General features: G+C 41.2%; 3 protein-coding genes across 8 annotated transcripts in view; 2 read left to right on the top strand and 1 right to left on the bottom strand.

Moving 5' to 3' along the window:
• The first annotated feature begins 871 nt into the window (after positions 1–871).
• LOC139447922 (mucin-22-like) lies at positions 872–8,267 on the top strand. 2 transcript variants are annotated; one of them, XM_071229408.1, is made up of 5 exons: positions 872–918; positions 3,900–4,534; positions 5,515–6,726; positions 7,076–7,104; positions 8,063–8,267. In XM_071229408.1, the coding sequence occupies exons 2-5, from the start codon at positions 4,210–4,212 to the stop codon at positions 8,240–8,242; spliced, it is 1,746 nt and encodes a 581-aa protein (XP_071085509.1). In that variant the 5' UTR covers positions 872–918; positions 3,900–4,209; the 3' UTR covers positions 8,243–8,267. The 2 variants fall into 2 exon arrangements, with proteins under 2 accessions (XP_071085509.1, XP_071085510.1); XM_071229409.1 differs by lacking the exon at positions 872–918 and adding an exon at positions 3,695–3,718.
• Positions 8,268–17,031: 8,764 nt separating this feature from the next.
• On the top strand, positions 17,032–18,672 carry LOC139447978 (uncharacterized). Its single transcript, XM_071229478.1, has one exon. The coding sequence runs from the start codon at positions 17,032–17,034 to the stop codon at positions 18,670–18,672; it is 1,641 nt and encodes a 546-aa protein (XP_071085579.1).
• Positions 18,436–23,701, bottom strand: part of LOC139447649 (ras GTPase-activating protein 3-like) — a 38,379-nt gene continuing 33,113 nt past the window's right edge. For all 5 annotated transcript variants that reach the window (XM_071229070.1, XM_071229071.1, XM_071229073.1 and 2 more), the window contains one exon: positions 18,436–23,681. In XM_071229070.1, coding sequence (XP_071085171.1) covers positions 23,630–23,681 — 52 coding nt within the window. In that variant the 3' untranslated portion in view covers positions 18,436–23,629. The remainder of the gene's footprint in view (positions 23,682–23,701) is intronic.

Below are 23,701 nucleotides of genomic sequence, written 5' to 3'. Positions count from 1 at the left end.
ATAAGCCATGCAAAATTTGTTGCACACTCTATATTACCAATATGACGTCACGTAACCATTGCGACGCAAAAGAAAAACAACTCGATTTCTATCAGGTTGTTTCTTCTCAAATGTACTGCAGCACATTCATTGAATGTTACCCGTGAAGATCCGGGTTTGATTAGACCTTCAGCAACCCATGCTTGTTGTAAGAGGCGACTAACGGGATCGGGTGTTCAGGCTCGATAACTTGGTTGATGCATATCATCGTGTCCAAAATGCGCAGATCGATGCTCATGATGTCAATCCCTGGATTGTCTGGTCCAGACTCGATTATTTACAGACCACCGCCATATAGCCGGAATATTGCTGAGAGCGGTGGTAAAAAAAAAAATAACCGCAACTCTGCAATGAGTGATCTATATTGCACATGACATCATATCAGAATGTCTCCTGACAATGGATGAGAAAGACGTATTTCTGTACAACACAATAACGTCCGAGGAGTCAAACCAGCTCTTTCAGTCAGAGGTGGTTATTATGATTTGAAATATATGATTGACCAATCAGAATCGAGTATTTTCCGAATCCATGATAGAATCCATAATATTAGTGCTTTATGTAAAATGACTAGCAGTTTAAGTTGTGTATATTGTGTCGAATGCATCATATGTACTACACGTAAGGAGAATATTATTCAAACTGAGCTCAGGGAATGATGGAAGCAACAAACAATATCACTAGAAAAGTTATTTCAGGTTAAAATCATTTTCCTGACATTTAAACAGATATCGGATATCTAAGTACAAAAGTGTTTATTAATAATTCATTGAAAAGCGGTCGATCTCTTGGCAATGCATGTTGTCTAGTGATCGACATCGTGTTGATTATGACGGAAGAGAGCAAGGACAGACACGACTGGAGGTATCCTTAATGAAGGTAAACCTTTGCTTGACATTCAACACAGTATACTTCACATAGCGCATTTCATATAGCGGTGGGGTGAGGAGGTGAAGTGTGGTTTGACGTCGTGTTCAGTATGATTGTTTGTTCTAGTACTGACTAATGTCGGTTTATGGTGCTCGCCCACTCAGATGCCGTGCCGCAGTTTCAAAATGGACACCCGACTCATACACATTATGATGGTAATCCGACCGGTAGGGAGGGTAATATTTAGCGTCTATTATAAGACGGAGCCTGGGTACAAACCAAAGACGTTCCGCTCTCGGGATGCTCTATCCACTAGAACACGGTGGCGGTCCATCTCAAACAGAACGGACATTTGTGGTTTGTTGACTGCATGAATGGTGAGCCCCAGTTTGCAAATAAGCAACACAACATGTGTATAAATGCACATAGACCCAAATAGATACCGCCAATGTATGTTATATTTACCCTTGCATGTAAGATCAGGTATTGATATCTGTTGTATTTGCACGTGATCAAAGATGCAGTGTCTCAAAGCATGTGCGAGTCACACACAGACCTCTCTCTCTGCTGGATCAAGATGCCTGTGTTTAAGGCGTGCATGTATGAATCACATTTAAATAGGACCCGTGAAGATTCCTAAGGTAGAATATGTCTTCAGCAACCCATGCTTGCCGTAAAAGGCGACTATGCTTGTCGTAAAAGGCGACTAACGGGAACGGGTGGTCAGGTTCGCTGACTTGGTTGATGCATGTCATCGATCCAAAATGCGTGCATTGATGCTCATGATATCAATCACTGTATTGTCTGGTCCAGACTCGATTATTTACAGACCGCCGTCATATTGCTGGAATATTGCTGAGTGTGGCGTTAAACAACAAACCAACCAAACAGCCAACATTCAAATACTCCTGATACCAGGTGTTCGCGTAAAACAGCGAGCGCATCCTGCCCAACTGGTAGCATCCGACACAAACACATGCAAAGGCAAGTCAATTGTTCATCTAAGCAGACACGGAAACATATGGTACACATCAAGGTAGGGAATCGCATTAGATATGTGTATGTCACTCGTTCATTACATTTGGAAATATCCTTCACATGTCAACCATCAAACTTTTTGAAAGCTCTACTATGACCTTGTGTTCTATGACGCTTTCTGAAATATTGGTTGACACACTAAGCTCGATGGATGGATGGAGCTGCTTGGATATTGGTTAGTAGAAATGCTCATTTAATATCAGATCACTAGATCATCGATATACCCGAAGCTTAAATTATAACTTGACCAAATGTTAAATGACCCTTGTTATGATTTTGCCATCCGGAATCATTCTTGAATAAATATATATATATATATGTGTGTGTGTGTGTGTGTGTGTGTGTGTGTGTGTGTGTGTGTGTGTGTGTGTGTGTGTGTGTGCGATAAAATATTTCTTATGTATATGTATATGTTAAATATGTCATAGATGATTATAAATAATATATAATATTCATAAAATAGCTTGTCAAATTAAATATTTAGTCGCCAGGTTACTCTGGAGCCAGGAATTCACACAATCAATATTCTCCGAAGGAACAATGACTATAATAGCTAATTTGTGTCAGAAAGGGGAATAATAATCTGTAAAATCTGTACAAGAATAATTCAATCGATAGGAACAATGACAGTGCCCGCTAGTCACCATGCCGCCAGGACAAGTACAGGATGTACTTCCCCTCCCAGCAGGCAGTGTGTGTTGTGTGTGAGGCAGGCAGTGTGTGATGTGTGTGAGGCGTACAGTGTATGGTGTGTGTGAGGCGTGCAGTGTGTAATGTGTGCGCGACTTCAAACAACCTGTTCTCAAACATAACATACAACACGGAGAGTCACCATGGTAAATCGATTGTTTCATCTCGTCACACGGCAGATTACAATGGAACTAGCTTTAAGATATCATTTTACGACAGAAGTGTTTCTGTTAGAAAGCCTAATTATTTCACCAATGATGTCACTGGGAGCCACTCAGGCAAGTCTCCTCATCGCCTTGTTCTAGTCCATGCTTCTTTACATATCCTATTTCAAGACTTAAATATGAACTACAGAACATGTACAAGGAGTGTGTGCGGACATGAAAGAGAGCTAATCAATACTCGAGCCAGCTCTTCGACCTAGTTTAATAATTGACTGTGAGTGTTATTTTCATAAATCTTTATGTCACAGACGTGCTCTAGCAACAACGGAAATACATCTGATCTGGCTTTCAGAGCATACCCAGCAAGTGATGAGGCACATGGTCAGTTGGAACTCTCGGGGTACAGGAGTATATTGTGATGTTGTCCGTATCGAGGCAGTGCAGTATCACGTAATCAGGGGTTCCGCTGTGTCCTCAGTGCTGGTCGATTAATATAGACATCCTTGTCTGTTGGAGAACGAGGCACAGCATGGGATTGGTCTCAGACAACTTTATATAATACGGCATAACTTCAGTGGGGTGTTACAGTATCAGGGCAGCGGTGGGGTGCTGCTTGAATACATGACCTGGGTCTCATCTGGAGTGGTCGATGAGGTGTCGTGAACTGGGTTTCATCTGGAGTATTCAATGAGGTGTCGTGAACTGGGTTTCATCTGGAGTATTCAATGAGGTGTCGTGAACTGGGTTTCATCTGGAGTATTCAATGAGGTGTCGCGAACTGGGTTTCATCTGGAGTGATCGATGAGGCTTCGTGAACTGGGCTTTCTAATACGTTACCAGCTAAACGTGAACCTGATTACGTGACATTGGACTCACAAAGACGTAGTTACGACTTTTAGGCATTATCTAAAATTCAGGTTAGCGTTACGAACAAATGTCTTTAACAGCCCCCATCCCCTCTTCAGTGGTTTGTAAAACTACATTTTGATGGGGATTGACGTCTTAGGTTATAGGATTGTTGTTATTATTACCAACACGACGACTTTTTCAGGGAAACTTTTTTTTTTCATATATTTGTCATTTTCCGTATGTTTTCAGCCTAAAGGTCATATTCAAGTATTCCCGTATTAAGGAACGTAAGGACGGGTCAATCCGAAGAAAGGATGATACCAGAAGACTGCATGAACGCCAAAGAAGAAATGTGATTTGATAAACCGTGGTTTGCTAAAAATAGTAATCCTCTACTGTGAACAAGGCATTCTTATTCATGGTGAACTATTACTGGACAACGATGGCAACAGGATTTGTTACGTGTCACTAGAAGAACTCTTCTGTCATGTCCAGTCGATCAAGACCTACCTGTATGACATATGCGGATGCCATGGAGGTGATGAGGGACTAGTGCTAGATGGCTGTGTCAACACTGTCTGTCCATCTCCTGTGTCTCCTGTGTCTCATCCCAGCATCAGATGAGCGGCCATCGGAACAGCAGCATGCCAGGTTCCACAGCACGCACGACATGAAGGACGTCATCTTCCAGGAGGACCTCCTCAAGGGGATGAAGTCCAGCAGGGTGCGCTGCGCCTCTCAGTGTCACATGCTGCCCAAGTGTAAGTCCTACTTCTACAACAAGTCAGCGCGCATGTGTCGGCTTCACGCCAGGATCTTCACGGACACCACTGGCGCCATACCTACACAAGGATGGGGCTACTATGGGAGACATGCAACTTCAGGTGAGTTAGGAATCGATCATTTGATATTCTGGGGAAACAGGGGTTTGTCTATGGAGATTAGATATTTTTCAGCTGCAGCTGTAAAACCAAATATTCAAAATAACCTTTAACTATGAGTCTGAATATTTATTTGCGAAAAACATCTTGGAACAATCTAATTTTTGTGGAAGACCTTTTTTTCCCATAGTCTGAAGCATTGTTATATTTTTCAAGAATATTCTGGAACTATGTATGTTTGTCGACAAGATCCCAATCCCCTTCCCCAGAATATCAGATGGTCGAGCCACTTGTCACTTAATGTTGCTAAACTCCGCAGTCAGTTTTATTCCAGCTACTACGGTTTTATCACGGGAGCCTTTAAATACCACCTAAAAACCAGTTATTAATTATATATGCAATGCTCCATGCCGTTGGAGCCTGATGGACCACAATGAAAGATGTCACCAATCCTGACGACTCTCCTTATACAAGGTCTAGGGAAGTATTTTAACCCACAGACCACCGGGAGTCTGCACAGAATTAGTGGAAGGTCGATATTTCGATCCTCTCACAGCATCATACCAAAATACGTTAAAAGATAGTAGATTGTAGACTGTGTGAGTGGCGGTTGAGTGGCGGGGGCTACCTGTAGGGCAGGCCATGTTTACCCTGCAAACACCTGGTTTCATCACAGATTTTCAGCTAAACATTCATATCATCTTAAAGGTTACTTTTCCTTTTCCACCAAAAAGGATACTGTTTCGGCGAATAACCGAGAGTGAATCTCTGGAGTTGAGGTTTTATATTTAAGATGGGAATGTTGAAGAAACCCCTATTGCGATATGACTAAAAAACGTTCAGATTGGGGCAAAAGCCGATTCACTCACTGACATTGAGTCATGTAAGTTTCAGAGCGAAGGTTTTGCATGTGATACATGTTTGGAGATTCAACAAAGCAAATGTAAATTATATACTCGCATCTCATTGGCTTCCCGTTTCAGTTAAAAGAAACAAGACGAAGACAACAACAAACACACCTGGCTTGGAATCGTCAACGTTGAACCCTGAGCAAACAACTGAAATATCGACTACAGCAGGTATAACCAAGTTTGGCTCAGGTGATGCTGCAACAGGGACAACACAATTTCCGGTGAAAGAAGTTTCAGAAGACGCCAGGAGCCCTACTACGACGGGGGGAAGAACACTGACAGAAGCTGGCCCAAGAACAACTCCCACGGGCACTTCCACAGAGAGGAGTCGACTCCTGGCAACACTGACCACAAAATATGTGTCCCAAGCCTCAAGCAGCACAGAGAAGGGTGGAAATCTTAAAAACACGTTGAGGAGTCGCATGGTGACCAAACCGTTCGTCAAACTGTGGGCAGTCACGCCAGAGTCTGTTCCTCCCGGGAAGGTAGCATCTATATCATCCACGGACAGTATTTCCACAACGGAAGAAGGGGCTGAAAGTATGTCTACTCATGGGTCCAGGGTCACCATTAGAAGGACAACTAGCAATGTCATGACACCCACCTCCACCACCTCCACCACCTCCACCACACCGACCTGGACGACACGCGGAAAAACTGATAGAGACACTACCCCGAATCAAAACGACAAACTGTTGACAGAAGAAATATCGTCAGCGTCAGGTAATAGGTCACAAGAGGATAACGCACTGAACACATCATCCTACACTGATGACAGCACAGAAACCTACAGTTCCATGTCTGTAATACCAGAGGAGACAACACCTGGCCACGCTAGCCAAGAGACACCAACTTCTCACCACAACGAAGACCAACACGATCAGCTTAACTTTCTTACCACAGAAGATGAAGCCAAGTTCTTTGAATTGTCCACAGGTCTGGTGATGCCTTCATTGACAGTTGGAGATGATGACGATGAGCAGGGCGCCATCACAGTTATGATAATTGGTGATGATGATAATGATGGTGATGATACAACCCAATTCATTATGGAACCGGACCTGGAGTCCACTATGAGTGTCATATCTATCGGAGGTGACGACGACATACTCCATGAACATATACTGGACCCTGACAGTGACGACGACGATGGCGAGTTTCCCTTTACGACTGACATCGCAGCCTTTACACGTGAACATGGGCTACAGCAGGACAGGTCGGCTGGCAGAAAGACCACCGAGGTGATGCAGAGATCATTGTATGCAACTCTGCAGCTCGACAAAAGTAAGTCCCCCTTCACATTACTTCATGGAGAATAAACCAAGAGGGGCGCAGCCCCGAGTGGTGTAATCTTCCTGCAGTGTTTTATTGTATGATAAACAAAGACCACGTGTCGTTTATTTCTTATATGAGATATGAACAAAATCTACAACCTCTTTAATGATGATGAAATGTACAAGCTTTAAAATTATTTACCTTTATTTTAATTATGACTCCCTCAATAGAATCCGACCTCGGCAATGTCAGACAAGTCCATGTTATGTGTGGGTGGATATTTCCCGCCTATTCTCACAATCCTCACGTCAATTACAACTGTGGTGGCCTGATTGCGTACATATTCCTCTTCTTTCAGGTGTGACAAACACTGGATCTACAGAATCGGTAGGATGTCTTCAATATTCGCAAAGGCTTTATAGATGAATGGTTTGAACATATTTCTGCTAGGATCTAATCGTTAAGTGAGCTTCCTGCAGTACTTAGTGATGTAGGTGAACAAATAATTGTTGGGCATAGTTAGTTGTGCAGAATTGCTGCTCCTGGATGAGCCAGGATCCTCTGATTGTCGTTCGAATTCCAGGTTTTGCGATATATAAATCTTTGGCCAGTCAGCACTAAACCATCGCAGATTTACAAGTGGTAAACATTTCCGAAACAATTAGTGATACTGCGGGCTTTTCCTCTCGCTGAAAGCTGGGAAAACATATATCTGATATACTATTCAAGAGGCGATAAACGAAACTTACTCGCCGTGGTACCCATTGCACTCTCCTCTTGTCGTGCAATCTTTCATTGGTATCATTGATTGCATCGCTGGTGGCCGAATCAGGTGAGGTGGGTAGAAGGTTCAAGATTTTTGAATTAGTCTAATAAGAATGACGCCGATTTAAGGACCATGCCTCAGTGTAACATGAATACCCAACTCAGTCACAGTATACTGACTCCGAGCCGACCAGTTCTTCTTCCCTGAATGTAACAAGTATGTTTTTGTAAAGTCTTTTTGGTATGACGCGGCCAGCCGCTCTCCGGGCGGACGCTCTACCACTAGACCACGGGGCGGTCGGCCTCATCAGGACAAGTTCGGGATAATCACGTTATTCAAATATGAGTGACTGAGTATAGTTTTATGCCGCTCCTCGCAATATTCCAGCAATATCACGGCGGGGGATTCCAGAAATTGGTTGACTCATTTTACCCACGTCGGGAATCGAACCCGGGTCTTCGGCTAACGAGCGAACTTTTTAACCAATAGGCTACCTGACCGTCCCTTATTCAAAGGTGAATCCTCCGTCGGTAATATATCAACACTATTGCTATATTTCGTTTAAACCATCTGTTCCAGCCGACCTGCACAGGAAGCTCTGTAACGGGCAAGGTGGCTGCCTATGTCGTGCTGGGAGTGGTTGTTCCTCTTCTGGGCGTGGCAGGGTATGCCCTATACCGTCGCTGGAGGACGGGACCGTGGACTCTCCTACACAAGCAGGATGACGGTTTGGGGCTGCAGCTCGTCTCCTCCACATAGGGACTGACCATTTAATACTCTTGGCTGTGGGATTTTTTGTTTCAGGGGTGGGGATGTGGGTGTTTTTGTTTGGGGGTGGGGATATGAGGAGGTTTATTTTAAACAGACTGCTTTTGTTACCCTGCGCTTATAGCAAACAATGTTACCCATTACGTCCAGCGTTTCCAGAGACCCATTTATTTATTTTGTTTCGTCAAACCTGAAGAAAATTTTCAAAATTTACCCCTCCTCCACCTAAGCATCTTCCCAAGGCAAGGGAATTAACTGACTATAAAAGTTTCCGCCGAGCTTGGCTGGAACTTCCAGGGTCGATCGTGGCGCCACCAGTGGCTATTACGACTTATGTCCCCCTATTGAGCAATCCGATTCCGTCTCTCGGAATGGCGGCGCCCACTCAAGACCATCGGATCGATAATCAAGATCTATGATGTAATAAAACGGGCCTTACCTCGCGAAGTACATTAAATCAGGTGAGCATCTTGATTAAAAACATGACGAGATTTGCAAAATATCTGTCGACGCCCAGTTGGCTGGCTGTACACATGCTTTGCAAATCCAGCAGTCGACCGAAATCTGCACGTTGAAAATACATGTTATTTACGAACTAGATGTCTAGTTCGTTATGCGATTGTAAATGGACTATGCAGAGACTCGTTATTCCAGCCAAAACTGAAACTCCGGAATTCCAGCCAAGTTCGGCAAGGGTGGAAACTGGACTTTTAAATAGTCAGTTAACTGCCGTGCTCTTCCAGGAATACAAAATGGTCGGCACCTCAGGTTACGCCAGGAGATCAATGGTCCGTTAACAGTGGCTGAATGTTGCGGCTGGGAACCACATTCAACAATGAGCCAGCTTCTATACTAGGTACGCCAGAGGTCGATAGCATGAAGAACGACCACAGCAGTCGGGGAACGACGACAAAAATATCATCTATTTTTGTATGTGTTTATTTTGTTTGAACCAGCATACATGTATTATCATTCTTGCCACTGCGCGATGACATTTGTATTTTATCCAATGTCTCTGTACTTAATGTTGGCGGTTGTATTTGATTATGTGGCGCAATATTGACATATCCAGGTAAGGGCCGACCATTTGATATTTTGAGGAGGGTAGGATGAGATTGTGCATCGAGATTAGATATTTTGATTATATAAAACCGAGCCTGCTTTCTTAAAACAAGAAAAACACCTTGCAACAATGTAAGTTTTGTGGCAGGCAATTTCTTCTTTCTCACCATAATTATTTTTTTCAAGGATTTTCGGGGAAAGTTGTTCTTTTTATAATATTCCAGGCATCAATTCCCCCTACCTTCCACTCAACGAATATCAAAAGGCCCGTCCCTTAGTGTAGTGTTGTCTTCTTGCATACCTGCTTCTGTGAGCGAAAACTTAAGCTCGTGTGCCCAATAAGCTGAAACTACTGTGTGCATCAAGTATCAGCAACTCTCCGTCCGCTCTATTCGCGTCTCCAAGCTCGATATCCAGCAACCCAAAGTGATACCATGCTATCCTTGCAGACAACCGCCTAGTCGGGTTCCAGTTTCCACGTTATAGTGCAGTGAAGTTTGCGAAGGGAACACCAAACAAGTAGTGTACTGTGCATTATGTCAACGAACAGATGTTACTCTTAATGTGCCAGCTCTCGGTAGACAAATAACATCCAAACTAAGATGTTTATTTTTCAATGCATTGATTACATTATGATTTACAACAAATTGTCCACCATATCGACGATTGTGTTTACGGATGTGGATGCATGGACATCTACTTTACATCCAAATAAATATCGTTTGTTCATGTTTGTTCAGTTATTTGAGAACTGAGCTGTGTAATCAGGTTTTAACTACGACCTACGGATTCTTCATAGTTCCGTCCCCATTGATGTGTATGTCAATACAGTACCGCACAGTAACTCCTTGCAAATATCATATAAACTGTCAACACCAGAGAACAACCAGTCTTGATTATCTTCCGAAACATACCAGTGGGCGCAAAACGAAAACGGGTTAATTATATATACTACTCAAAAGAAGTTAAGGATCACCGGATTCTTTCATATTACTATAGTTAATCTCTCATGTCATGACAGATTAACTTTACCATTATGAAAGAATAGGGTGATCCTTAACTTCTATTGAGTAGTATATATAAATGGATCAGCAAACTATCAGTGATGACACCTGGCGTTCACGCAACGGGTACGCGTGTCTTGCTGTACCGGTAGCACTCGCCCTCACACACCATACAAGTAAGTGTTTTTTGCCTGATGCACACAGCAGTACTACTGCAATACGACGGCGGATGTCAACATCTTGACCAGACAATAAAGTCAAGGAACAAACAATCCAGTGGCAGGATAAAGCAATCACTAATTTTGTAAACATTAAGAGGATATGTTAATTTTGAATTACTTGTAAAAGAGGCTCTGGGGTGTCAGCAACTCAATGGTATATTTTATTGAACAATGTATCACGTCAGCAAGACTGAGAAGTAGGTGAGATGAAATGGGGTTTAACGTCAGGTCCAAGATTATTGCACCTGTATAGCGACGTGCAAGTACGTGTGTGTGTATGTGTGGCTGCTTGTACTAGTCCGGACTGATGCTGATTTATAGTGCTAGCTCACTAAAATACCATGCCGCGGTTTAACATGAATACCCCACTCAGACGCCGTAATACAACTCTGAGTTGTTTTAGTCCCTTAATGCTGATCGCCAGACAGGGTAACAACAAGTACCATCTTTTAACGTCTTTCGGTATTATGCAGAAGCTCTACCACTAGACCACGGAGGCGGCCCTACTGGGAAGTAGACACGGACCCCTCTTTATACATCGCGAACTGCATCGTGTTCTTTTGAAATACATACATGACATCGATCTCATTTCCATACATGCCAACGACGCCAGCAGAAACTAAGGTCCAAGAACTCACAGTATGTTACTCCGGGTGATCACAAGTGAGCGAGTGAGTAAGGTTTCACACAGCTTTTAGCAATATTCCAACAATATCACGGCGGGAGACACCAGAAATGGGCTTCACACATTGTACCCATGTAGAGAATCGAACCTGGGTCCTCAGCGTGACAAGCAAAGGCTTTAACCCAAAGGCTACCCCTCCAAGTAATCAAATCAGTAATATCTAAGAAGCAACAGAAACACAAAACTTCCATAATGGACTTTTATTTACAGACAAAACTACAATATCATCTCACATTTACTGTACTGATCCAGAAGGAAATAAACCAAGTCTTTTGGAAACATAACAACATAAAACACAAAGATATATTTAGTAATCGCTTATGACAGCTTTGGCACTTTTTGTAATGGGGGTATGCTCTGTTGACATGTATTGGTAGTATAGTGTTTGAGTGCAAAGTGAAGACTGTATCTATCTGAAAGTGAAATCATGTTCCGTGAGTGGGATGATGGTGGAGAAGGCAGTGGTCATCTGCTACAAGTGGTCCATCAACTATTGGCCGTTAATATGTGGTATGCTTGTTTACAAAGAAGTGGGCTGATACGATTTCTTTGGGACTTGAAACGATGCTTCCATTACTTAATATGGACATATTTTAAAACCAATGAGAAATCAGCATCATGTACACAACATAACTCGACATGCATCGTTGCAATGATTACAAGGACCGCTGGTACCGTCGCCATGCTTGTATTGTTGAACTGAACATGTATGAAACACTTGACGAGGTTCTCGTCTATATTAAATCAGGGTGATCTAAACAGCAGGAAATAAAGTGGATTTCATCAGCTCCACAATCTGAAACCCACTGGCCTTGATGGACATGAAATGTTCGACATATATGACTGTTTATTAGTGTTTGAAAAAAGTATTATGCATGATGATATGGACTAGTGCAAGACTCCCATTTCTTTCTCTGTCACAGTTTGACAAATACTAATCAGTTTTACTGATATACTGAGAGAGTGCTTCAGTCATGTCATAGTGGTGTGAGCATCTGTCATTATGCCAACATCAGCTTTGGTCACTTCAAGAACTACCAACCTGTAATCTGGTTGACATTTTTGTTAATCCAAAAGTATGAAAAGGTTATAATCATTTCGCATTAACTCATTGTTTACTGTTATTCACAGAGGAAGACAGATGAATATATTTCAATTATCTGTCAAGAGTAATTCTAATTTTCACATAAAATGATTTCATCTTCATTTTGCTTAAAGTCACATTAAATCCTGAGTGAGTGAATATGTTTTTATGCTGCTTTTTCGCAATATTCCAGCAATATCACAACAGGAGACACCAGAAATAGGCTTCACACATTGGATCAATGTGGGGAATCGAACCCGGGTGTTCAGCTTGACGAGCAAACACTTTAACCACTGGGCTACCCCACCACCCCTGAAGCATAGTATAATATCATAAATTGTTGATTGTTGAAAATGAACAGTGGACATCTATATCCCTGATGAACAAATAAAGCAAAAAAAAATTAATTGATGATATGAAATACACTGTTAGTAGATGAAGGGGGTGATATACCTTGGTTTACCTTCGGAGGGATCATCGTGCAACTATAACAATGCTGTTTGTTCCATGTCACTAAACAATGTCAAATCATAAGTACACAATACATAACAAAACAATATCAAAATACAAGTGAATCAAAGCGAGGTATATTTGTATTTGATTTACACTAATATCAAGAAATCTAACATATAAAAAAAGAAATTGAAATATTATGATATGGAGGAATCGTAATTCATCACTTGGTACTGATAACAAAATCAATGGGAGACAAAACACATGCAAGGATGGTACATTCGGTGAACACGTGACACAAATATAAGAGAGAGGGATTACACAATGTAAGTGTCGGAAGGAATAAAGGAAGAAATATCACAAATAAAAAGAATAACCCCTTTATGCCAAAATATCATAACTTTGTACAGTAACAATTTTTAAGCTTACCAACTAACCAACAAAACCAATATTTCGCATCAATTGTTGTTTCGCAAAACATAACTTTATTTTATCAATACTCTACCTACTTTTCCATGGAGCTTCAGTTATTAAGTCAATAGGATAAGGTTCTGACACAGTATGAGTGCCTATGTAAGTAGTACCACACTTGAGGGATGATCAGTCCACATTCTGTCCATACTGAGACCAGCGCACCAACATTCGGTAAACACCAAATCCTAGATAGACACATTCATAAACAGCCAGTGAATGCTTACATAATCATATCTACATACTGTGATTGCTTACATAATCATATCCACATTCTGTGAATGCTTACATAATCATATCTACATTCTCTGATTGCTTACATAATCATATCTACATTCTGTGAATGCTTACATAATCATATCTACATTCTGTGATTGCTTACATAATCATATCCACATTCTGTGATTGCTTACATAATCATATCTACACTCTGTGATTGCTTACATGATCATATCTACATTCTGTGATTGCTTACATAATCATATCCTCATTCTGTGAATGCTTACATAATCATATCCTCATTCTGTGAATGCTCACATAATCATATCCACATTCTGTGACTGCTCACATAATCATATCCACATTCTGTGATTGCTTACATAATCATATCCACATTCTGTGAACGCTTACACAATCATATCAACATTCGGTGAATACTTACATAATCATATCCACATTCTGTGAATGCTTAGATAAGCATATCTACATTCGGTGATTGCTTACATAATCATTTCCACATTCTGTGAATGCTTAGATAAGCATATCTACATTCGGTGATTGCTTACATAATCATATCCACATTCTGTGAATGCTTAGATAATCATATCCACATTCGGTGATTGCTTAGATAATCATATCCACATTCTGTGATTGCTTGCATAATCATATCCACCTTCGGTGATTGCTTAGATAATCATATCCACATTCAGTGATTGATTACATAATCATATCCACATTCTGTGATTGCTTACATAATCATATCCACATTCTGTGATTGCTTACATAATCATATCCACATTCTGTGATTGCTTACATAATCATATCCACATTCGGTGATTGCTTCCATAATCATATCCACATTCGGTGATTGCTTACATAATCATATCTACATTCTGTGAATGCTTACATAATCATATCTACATTCTGTGATTGCTTACATAATCATATCCACATTCTGTGATTGCTTACATAATCATATCCACATTCGGTGATTGCTTACATAATCATATCCACATTATGTGATTGCTTACATAATCATATCCACATTCTGTGATTGCTTACATAATCATATCCACATTATGTGATTGCTTACATAATCATATCCACATTCGGTGATTGCTTACATAATCATATCCACATTCGGTGATTGCTTACATAATCATATCCACATTCTGTGATTGCTTACATAATCATATCCACATTCTGTGAATGCTTACATAATCATATCCACATTCGGTGATTGCTTACATAATCATATCCACATTCTGTGACTGCTTACATAATCATATCCACATTCTATGATTGCTTACATAATCATATCCACATTCTGTGATTGCTTACATAATAATATCCACATTCTGCGATTGCTTACATAATCATATCCACATTCGGTGATTGCTTACATAATCATATCCACATTCGGTGATTGCTTACATAATCATATCCACATTCAGTGATTGCCTAGATAATCATATCCACATTCGGTGATTGCTTACATAATCATATCCACATTCGGTGATTGCTTACATAATCATATCCACATTCGGTGATTGCCTACATAATCATATCCACATTCGGTGATTGCTTACACAATCATATCCACATTCGGTGATTGCTTACATAATCATATCCACATTCTGTGATTGCTTACATAATCATATCACAATTCGGTGATTGCTTACATAATCATATCCACATTCTGTGATTGCTTAGATAATCATATCCACATTCGGTGATTGCTTACATAATCATATCCACACTCGGTGATTGCTTACATAATCATATCCACATTCAGTGATTGCTTGTATAATCATATCCACATTCTGTGATTGCTTAGATAATCATATCCACATTCTGTGATTGCCTAGGTAATCATATCCACATTCAGTGATTGCCTAGGTAATCATATCCACATTCGGTGATTGCCTAGGTAAGAACATCTGAAGTGCCATGTGGACGGTTAGGAAAGCAAACTGACAATGCTGAATGAAGTCGCTCAATGTACAGTAAATGTTATCTTAAGGACATCTACATCCTAGAACGCTCAATCACTGTTTATGTAAAACAATCAAGAAGGCTTCAGATTACTCATTTCAGAAAGTTGTTTGTCTTGTCTGTTGAAATCTCACACAGAATGAAAGGAGCTGGATCTAGCAGACAGAAAAGGGGTTATATGTGGAGAAGGGCAAATATTTCAATAGGAAACCTGGAAAAGCCACAACAAATTTACAAACACATTTTTGAACATTTTCAAATGGTAAAGACTAAAGTGCCAGTTGCCATTTTTGTCATTGTCAATATTTTCATGATATCAATATGAGAAAATTATTGTTTGTCTAGTTGATGTAGTAATAATTACAAATTGTCCACGACTGTAAGAGGTCAACAGATTAACCATAACAAATCAATTCGTTCATAAGTTCTGACTTTTCGCTACTTATTTAGAGCTTTCCCAGGCTTGGCTTACTCCTGGAGGTAACCTGTTAGCTAAGTGTCGTCATCAAAGTGTAATTAAACATGCCAGAGGAACAAAATAAATATTACTTCAGAAAAACGTAGCACCTGTGATGATGAACAAATAAACTTGTTGTTTGCTAGCAACACTTCCTGGTCAGCCTCAATGACAAAAAAAAAAGATCTGCAATCCAGTTTGTTACATGGAACAACCTGTTCTTTCCTTATCAAACGTTTCAAGTTACAGTGCCAGAATCATGACGATTTGTTCTAGTGTAATGACTTGGTCTAGATTTCGCTGTACACATCGAATGAACTGATTTGAGGCTTCAGGTTTTGGACAAGTTGATGGGTTACACTTCCCTGTTACCATGGTTACATGTCACTTTAAAACACTGTAAAGACCAAGTTGGGTCAATTTTATCAATCACTGTCTTGAGGTAGGATAGAGATATTGGACCATGGTCGGAATAATATTATGGTTTCAGTTTCAACATGTATTTCAAGAACTACAAGCAACAGCACCCTTTTATATGTTCAAGATGGAACAACGAACAGAAACATATTTCTGTCACATTTTACAGGAAGCCACTGAAAGTTTTATTGAGACAAAACACAACTGGAACCATAATACTATTTCCTGGCCTACCCTGTAAAACAGCAGCCAGACTAATATCTACACAAGTGGAACTGCTACGGAATTTCCCTCTCAATGCTACAACTCTTTATCTCAAATCTTCTACAGTCTGACAACTCACGCAGATATGACAAAGACAGGCATACCTTCTTACTTGGACAATGGTACAAGAAAATGTCTGCCTAACACTGAGAAGATTAATCCAAGAATCGAAATCTGTGTAACTCTCAAAATCTTTAACTTGAGGATAGATGAAGGTATTTCCTGCTTTAAGAAATGAATGAAAAAAATAACAAAATACAATATTCTCAAAAAGAACTAAAATAACTTTCTTTAGAAAAAACATCATATGCTATAAAGAAAACTGAAATATTATTTTCTCAACCATTTTCACAGTGAACAAAGAACACATGTATTGAGCATCATAACATGATACATCTGCATCCTCTGACGGCCGCCCGACACTGCAGCAGCGGTACAACAGTGCAGCATGCACACGCTGTTTCCTTCAACTCACATCAGCCAGCACATTCAGCCGCGGTACAACAGTGCAGCATGCACCAGCAGTTTCCTTCAACTCACATCAGCCAGCACATTGCAGCAGCGGTACAACGGTGCAGCATGCACACGCAGCTTCCTTCAACTCACATCAGCCAGCACACTGCAGCAGCAGTACAAGAGTGCCGCATGCACACGCAGCTTCCTTCAGCTGACATCAGCCAGCACACTGCAGCAGCGGTACAACAGTGCAGCATGCACACGCAGTTTCCTTCAACTCACATCAGCCAGCACATTGCAGCAGCGGTACAACAGTGCAGCATGCACACGCAGCTTCCTTCAACTCACATCAGCCAGCACATTCAGCAGCGGTACAACAGTGCAGCATGCACACGCAGTTTCCTTCAACTCACATCAGCCTGCACACTGCAGCAGCGGTACAACAGTGCAGCATGCACACGCAGCTTCCTTCAACTCACATCAGCCAGCACACTGCAGCAGCGGTACAACAGTGCAGCATGCACCAGCAGTTTCCTTCAACTCACATCAGCCAGCACATTGCAGCAGCGGTACAACAGTGCAGCATGCACACGCAGCTTCCTTCAACTCACATCAGCCAGCACACTGCAGCAGCGGTACAACAGTGCAGCATGCACCAGCAGTTTCCTTCAACTCACATCAGCCAGCACACTGCAGCAGCGGTACAACAGTGCAGCATGCACCAGCAGTTTCCTTCAACTCACATCAGCCAGCACACTGCAGCAGCGGTACAACAGTGCAGCATGCACCAGCAGTTTCCTTCAACTCACATCAGCCAGCACACTGCAGCAGCGGTACAACAGTGCAGCATGCACCAGCAGTTTCCTTCAACTCACATCAGCCAGCACATTCAGCAGCGGTACAACAGTGCAGCATGCACACGCAGCTTCCTTCAACTCACATCAGCCAGCACATTGCAGCAGCGGTACAACAGTGCAGCATGCACCAGCAGTTTCCTTCAACTCACATCAGCCAGCACATTGCAGCAGCGGTACAACAGTGCAGCATGCACACGCAGCTTCCTTCAACTCACATCAGCCAGCACATTCAGCAGCGGTACAACAGTGCAGCATGCACACGCAGCTTCCTTCAACTCACATCAGCCAGCACATTGCAGCAGCGGTACAACAGTGCAGCATGCACACGCAGCTTCCTTCAACTCACATCAGCCAGCACATTGCAGCAGCGGTACAACAGTGCAGCATGCACACGCAGCTTCCTTCAACTCACATCAGCCAGCACATTGCAGCAGCGGTACAACAGTGCAGCATGCACACGCAGCTTCCTTCAACTCACATCAGCCAGCACATTGCAGCCGCGGTACAACAGTGCAGCATGCACACGCAGCTTCCTTCAACTCACATCAGCCAGCACATTGCAGCAGCGGTACAACAGTGCAGCATGCACACGCAGCTTCCTTCAACTCACATCAGCCAGCACATTGCAGCAGCGGTACAACAGTGCAGCATGCACACGCAGCTTCCTTCAACTCACATCAGCCAGCACATTCAGCAGCGGTACAACAGTGCAGCATGCACACGCAGTTTCCTTCAACTCACATCAGACAGCACATTGCAGCAGTAGTTCGGAATAAAATATCAAATTACAGTTTAAGTTATAATAATTGCACTGGTCATTTCTGTTGTATGTTTATTGAATCCTTGTTGACCATTACAGGGGAACCATGGATAACCTTGCCATATACGATCATTGGAAACATGCCGGAGTAGAAAGCAGTAATAATTATTTATCTCTCTCTCTCAGAGACAGTTGAAACTGAAGATACATCAAGATCCTGGTCTGCCTTTTTATCACCACTACAAGAGGGCAATAAGATCAGATTTCGAATTTCAAATATTTGTTGTAATGACCTCTCAGGATTCATCAAAATTTGTTGTGCTCTGAAGTCTTGATGATGAATTTTCAACAGGTATTAACTATAGTATGTTAATCATTATTATTGATGCCAACAGTAAATAAGGTTTAGTTTTAACATTTTATTTATTCCTTGTCGGAAGAATAAAAAAACAACCTCTGCTTTGCGTTCTTTAATTTCATTCACATTTCAAATTTCGGTGGATTCGTAAACCAATTTTAAAACGATTCTGGCCTAAGCAGGTAAAATCCTTCTTGAGTGTTTGAATTATGATTATGTCTATGTGTTGCTGATGTATGATCATCAGGGCTGCTATTGAAACATACAGGAGTTGCTGCTGCTGATGTGGTATGTTACTCAGGGTTGCTATTGAAACATACACGAGTTGCTGCTGCTGATGTGGTATGTTACTCAGGGTTGCTATTGAAACATACACGAGTTGCTGCTGCTGGGTATGATCATCAGGGCTCCTATTGAAACATACAGGAGCTGCTGCTGCTGATGTGGTATGATCATCAGGGCTGCTATTGAAACATACAGGAGCTGCTGCTGCTGATGTGGTATGATCATCAGGGCTCCTATTGAAACATACATGAGTTGCTGCTGCTGATGTGCTATGATCATCAGGGCTCCTATTGAAACATACAGGAGTTGCTGATGCTGCACAGCACTGGTTTAGTGAGGGCGGCCTGTAGAGGCAGAAGTATCAAGGGACATAGTTGTGTATCGGGTAATGCTGTGCGGGGAATCACTAAATATATGCCATTTGGATATCAGATACACAACTACACCACTCAACCATACCCCACAGAGAAACTGGCTTCATTGTTCAAAAGGCTCTGAGATTCAACAAGTTGTACTTTGGTAATATCGGACACAACATCTATGACTAGCAGATACTGTCTTGACTGGAAACACACTGACTCTAGTCGGAACAAAACATTTGTATCAGGCATTTCTACTGGATAAATGACGAGAAAATCCACAGAAAAATTGAGAATTATGAACATAAACGACAACATCAAAAACACTGCTTATCTTCTGCTAAGAGAATATAATTACTACTTGTTTTCTGAATGAAATTTTACCATAACAAAAAGACAGTGGATACATCGACACTTATTGAACACATTAGGAGTTTATCATTTTTTCACAGGTGTAATTTATGAAAATACCTTGTTCCCTCTGAGATGATGTGTTTATCATAAGAAGTGAGATGACCCCAACACACGAGCATGAGTTTGGTGCTGACCAAAACCGATAATAATCTCAGGGTGAATCTCTGATCATAGGATCCTGGCATGCCTAGGGGACACAACTCTACACATTCAGTTGCAGCACCTTAGAAACAAGCCTTTCATGCCTACTTGCCATAGGAATTCATTTAAACCACACTTGTTCAGTCAGAGGGACTTCGGTCGTTCGTACTAACACAAATTACCTTATTTTTCTCACAAATCCCTTTCAAACATTGTGCAGCATATTACAGCAGACCCAATCTTTCTTCAGACTGACAATGTCTAGGGTGAAAAGAGCCGTCATCTCACGGCCGACTTATCTTTGGTAAAAGTTTGCTTCCGTGAATCAAAACAATGAATCTACCTCCTCCACTGACTGATCGATGATTAAAGGAGGAGTTAGGACAGATTCATCGACACAGAATGACTAGTGACAAGTAGCCCGTTTTGGCTAACTCAGGATTATGCAATCTGATCACACCATGAAATTTGACATTGATCTTCTAAAGACGTTATCCCAAGGGAGACAGATAGAAGTTAAAATAACTTCAATAATGAGAGTTGGAAAGATGATTTCATTTTCACTTGTCCACAAAAATGAGCTGCTGCAGAGTTGCATCTACCGGAGGATAAAAGTGGTAGTCTCAAAGGAATTGGCACTAGTCCTTCCTGAATTAAACTATTCTTGGACTCGCTGATAAAGGTAATTTCAAACCCTGGTAATTCTCACCAACCATCTTAATCTTTCCTTCATTTCCGACATTAACACAAAAAACACATTTTAGAACTGGGAACAGTCATAGAAAATAGTCACACTATTGTCTTATTGAATTAAAAGCAATGATGCCTGATATATTAAAAAGACACTTTGGCATCGTAGTGTCCTATTTGTGTCTTCAGTAATACAAGATAATGTCAATAGATGGTTACACCTTAACTGATGAATACATTCAGCCTCACCTTAGCAGATATAAAACTGACCAAAATATAGAAATATATATATATACCATATCTTTCTTTGAAAAATACATTTCTCACAGAGAATTCAGTATACTTTTATAAACAATCAACGTCAGGAAATGTTTAAAGACAAAAAAGGTCTTGGCAAGGCAATATCCCAATCAGGTGTGATATTTCGGTGGGTGACAAAAAAATATTCAATAGGTCAATATGAACATGGTGGAAAAATATATATATATACTTTTTAGCAAAATATCCTACTGTGATAAACATGATAACTGTATTGTCTACATTATGCAATTTTGTTGTTTAGAAATATATATATATTTGATATAGACAACATACTGACTGCAGCTGGGTATGGAACAATCTCGTTAAAATCAGATCTTAGTTCTTGCTATCGCTAAACAAAGATCTGAGGACATCGATTACGGGTCACGTCAAAACGACCTTTCATCCGACCAATCAAAGCTTCTCTTACCAGATCATGAAAGCGACAGTCAGAATGTGTTTTCGAATCATGCAACCTCGAAAATGTTAACACGTTGTGTATTCTGAACGACTGTTACGGCCCGTATGACTGATTCTGTAAACAATTATTGTCTATCTCGAGCTTCCGTGGGATAAACTTTTGAACGGAGGAGGCGTTGCACAGTACGTGGGACGCACTGCCATACAATCTCAACCATATATTAGACATCCGGAATGTTCGTTTGTTAAGTTTTCATAATTTTATTCTTGAACAGTGTCAACATATGTTTCAAGCGTAGTCTGAAATGGAAGTCGCTAGGATGAAACGAGTGCCGTTAAGCTCAATAAAGCTGATTTCTAATTGCCTGATGTCGACGTCTTGTTAGTCATTTAAGTGGTTGGTCAAAGTTTGCGAAAGGTCGTTCTGATATGACCATAATGGGATGTCCTCAGATCTTTGTTTGGCAAAACTGAGAACTTAGATTTGATTTTAGTGAGATTGGGTTCTGCACAGCACAATACGGATCTCAAAAAACATCATCAGTTTTCAAAAAGGCACAGAGTGTGTAGTCCATAATTTCCCATGTCTCTGAGGTGAATGTTCCACAGCATGGAGGTGGCATGGAATACAGAACCTAGGAATCGTGATGCTTAGGACCAAAAAGTGATGTAAACATATTCTCTCCATGTATTATGGTACATTCACATCTATGTCAATAATTAATGCACGCGTGATAACAATGACAATAGTCTGTGTAAACAGCACTGATCCTTCAGTCAATCAGCGAAAACAAGAGAACAACTTAACCCTCACATAATCCATGGTGCATTATTTTGCTGGACGTATATCGAACCCTGTGAACCATCAATCAGGATTACTTGTCAGCATCTAAACATAAACCTATCAAACATCATGCAAGGTTGGTGACACAACAAGAGTGAATCATAATCTCTTTGAGAGAAATCTGATCATCAACAAAAATATCATAATGCAATTACCTCCCTTTGATAAGATGACAACCACTATCTTAGCTGACTGCATCCCTGAGTCTATGTGCTTCGTGTTCCCGGGGACAATAATGCTGACAAGTATTACTCACAAACTGTTCTTTACTGGTAAGATGCAGAACAAAAGATTGTCATTCTCATCATTCGTTACCCACTGCAGATGTCATCAACCGAAACTATCTAATCTATTAGCACTGGCTCTTTGAGCAACTGTCTCTGTATAGTGAAACAAAGATATTATGAAAAATGAAAATAGCACTATTCCAACACAGTGTGTGAGCACCACGTCGGCCACACCTGGATATAGAGAAGATACGGACACTTGCAAAATCCACAAGTGTTTCTTGATATTTATGCATTTACAACACAGACTGCAACTTGCACCCTCTCCTAGGGTTGTGGATATCATCAATCATTCCTGGCCCAAACTTCAACATGATAATTGCACTTCATTTGCCTACAACTGTGACATGAGATCACAAGTCAGACCATCAACCGTGACACAAGATTGTATGTCTTGCCATCAACCGTGACACAAGATCGCATGTCTTGCCATCAACCGTGACACAAGATCGTATGTCTTACCATCAACTGTGACACAAGATCGTATGTCTTACCATCAACTGTGACACAAGATCGTATGTCTTACCATCAACTGTGACACAAGATCATATGTCTTGCCATCAACAGTGACACAAGATCGTATTTCAGGCCATCAACTGTGACACAAGATTGTATTTAAGGTCATCAACCGTGACACAAAATCACATGTGTCTTGCTTCAAATGTAACACAAGATCGGACATCTTGCCATCAGCTGTGACACACGTCTTGCAAGTGAGCAGCGCAGCAAGCATCTGTCTTTGCAGGAGACAGAACAGACCTCTGCTGTTTGCGTATTGTCCGCCAGGACTATTGTTGTGGATGTGTATTGTACCCTGTGGCCCAGCACCAAGTTTCCAGTCACTCCTGGTGGCCCCCAGTGGTGTTGATGTATCACTACAACCTGGTCCCAGGCAGCATGGCGCTCTCGTCTCCGATAGGCATGTCACTGGAACACAGATACAGCTG

Source organism: Haliotis cracherodii, unplaced genomic scaffold (genome assembly GCF_022045235.1).
Source record: "Haliotis cracherodii isolate W230 unplaced genomic scaffold, xgHalCrac1.p SCAF_7, whole genome shotgun sequence".
Classification (NCBI taxonomy): domain Eukaryota; kingdom Metazoa; phylum Mollusca; class Gastropoda; order Lepetellida; family Haliotidae; genus Haliotis; species Haliotis cracherodii.
The sequence above is the reverse complement of the archived record's forward strand: the minus strand, read 5'-3'. Positions and strand labels throughout refer to the sequence as shown.

What these genes read in the sequence shown, in the direction of transcription:
- LOC139447922 (XM_071229408.1), top strand. Translation starts at nt 4,210, where the DNA reads ATGGCTGTGTCAACACTGTCTGTCCATCTCCTGTGTCTCCTGTGTCTC. An exon ending in TGGGAGACATGCAACTTCAG is followed by an intron (nt 4,535 to 5,514) that starts GTGAGTTAGGAA and finishes TTCCCGTTTCAG; the next exon opens with TTAAAAGAAACAAGACGAAG. An exon ending in ACACTGGATCTACAGAATCG is followed by an intron (nt 7,105 to 8,062) that starts GTAGGATGTCTT and finishes CATCTGTTCCAG; the next exon opens with CCGACCTGCACAGGAAGCTC.
- LOC139447978 (XM_071229478.1), top strand. Translation starts at nt 17,032, where the DNA reads ATGCACACGCTGTTTCCTTCAACTCACATCAGCCAGCACATTCAGCCG.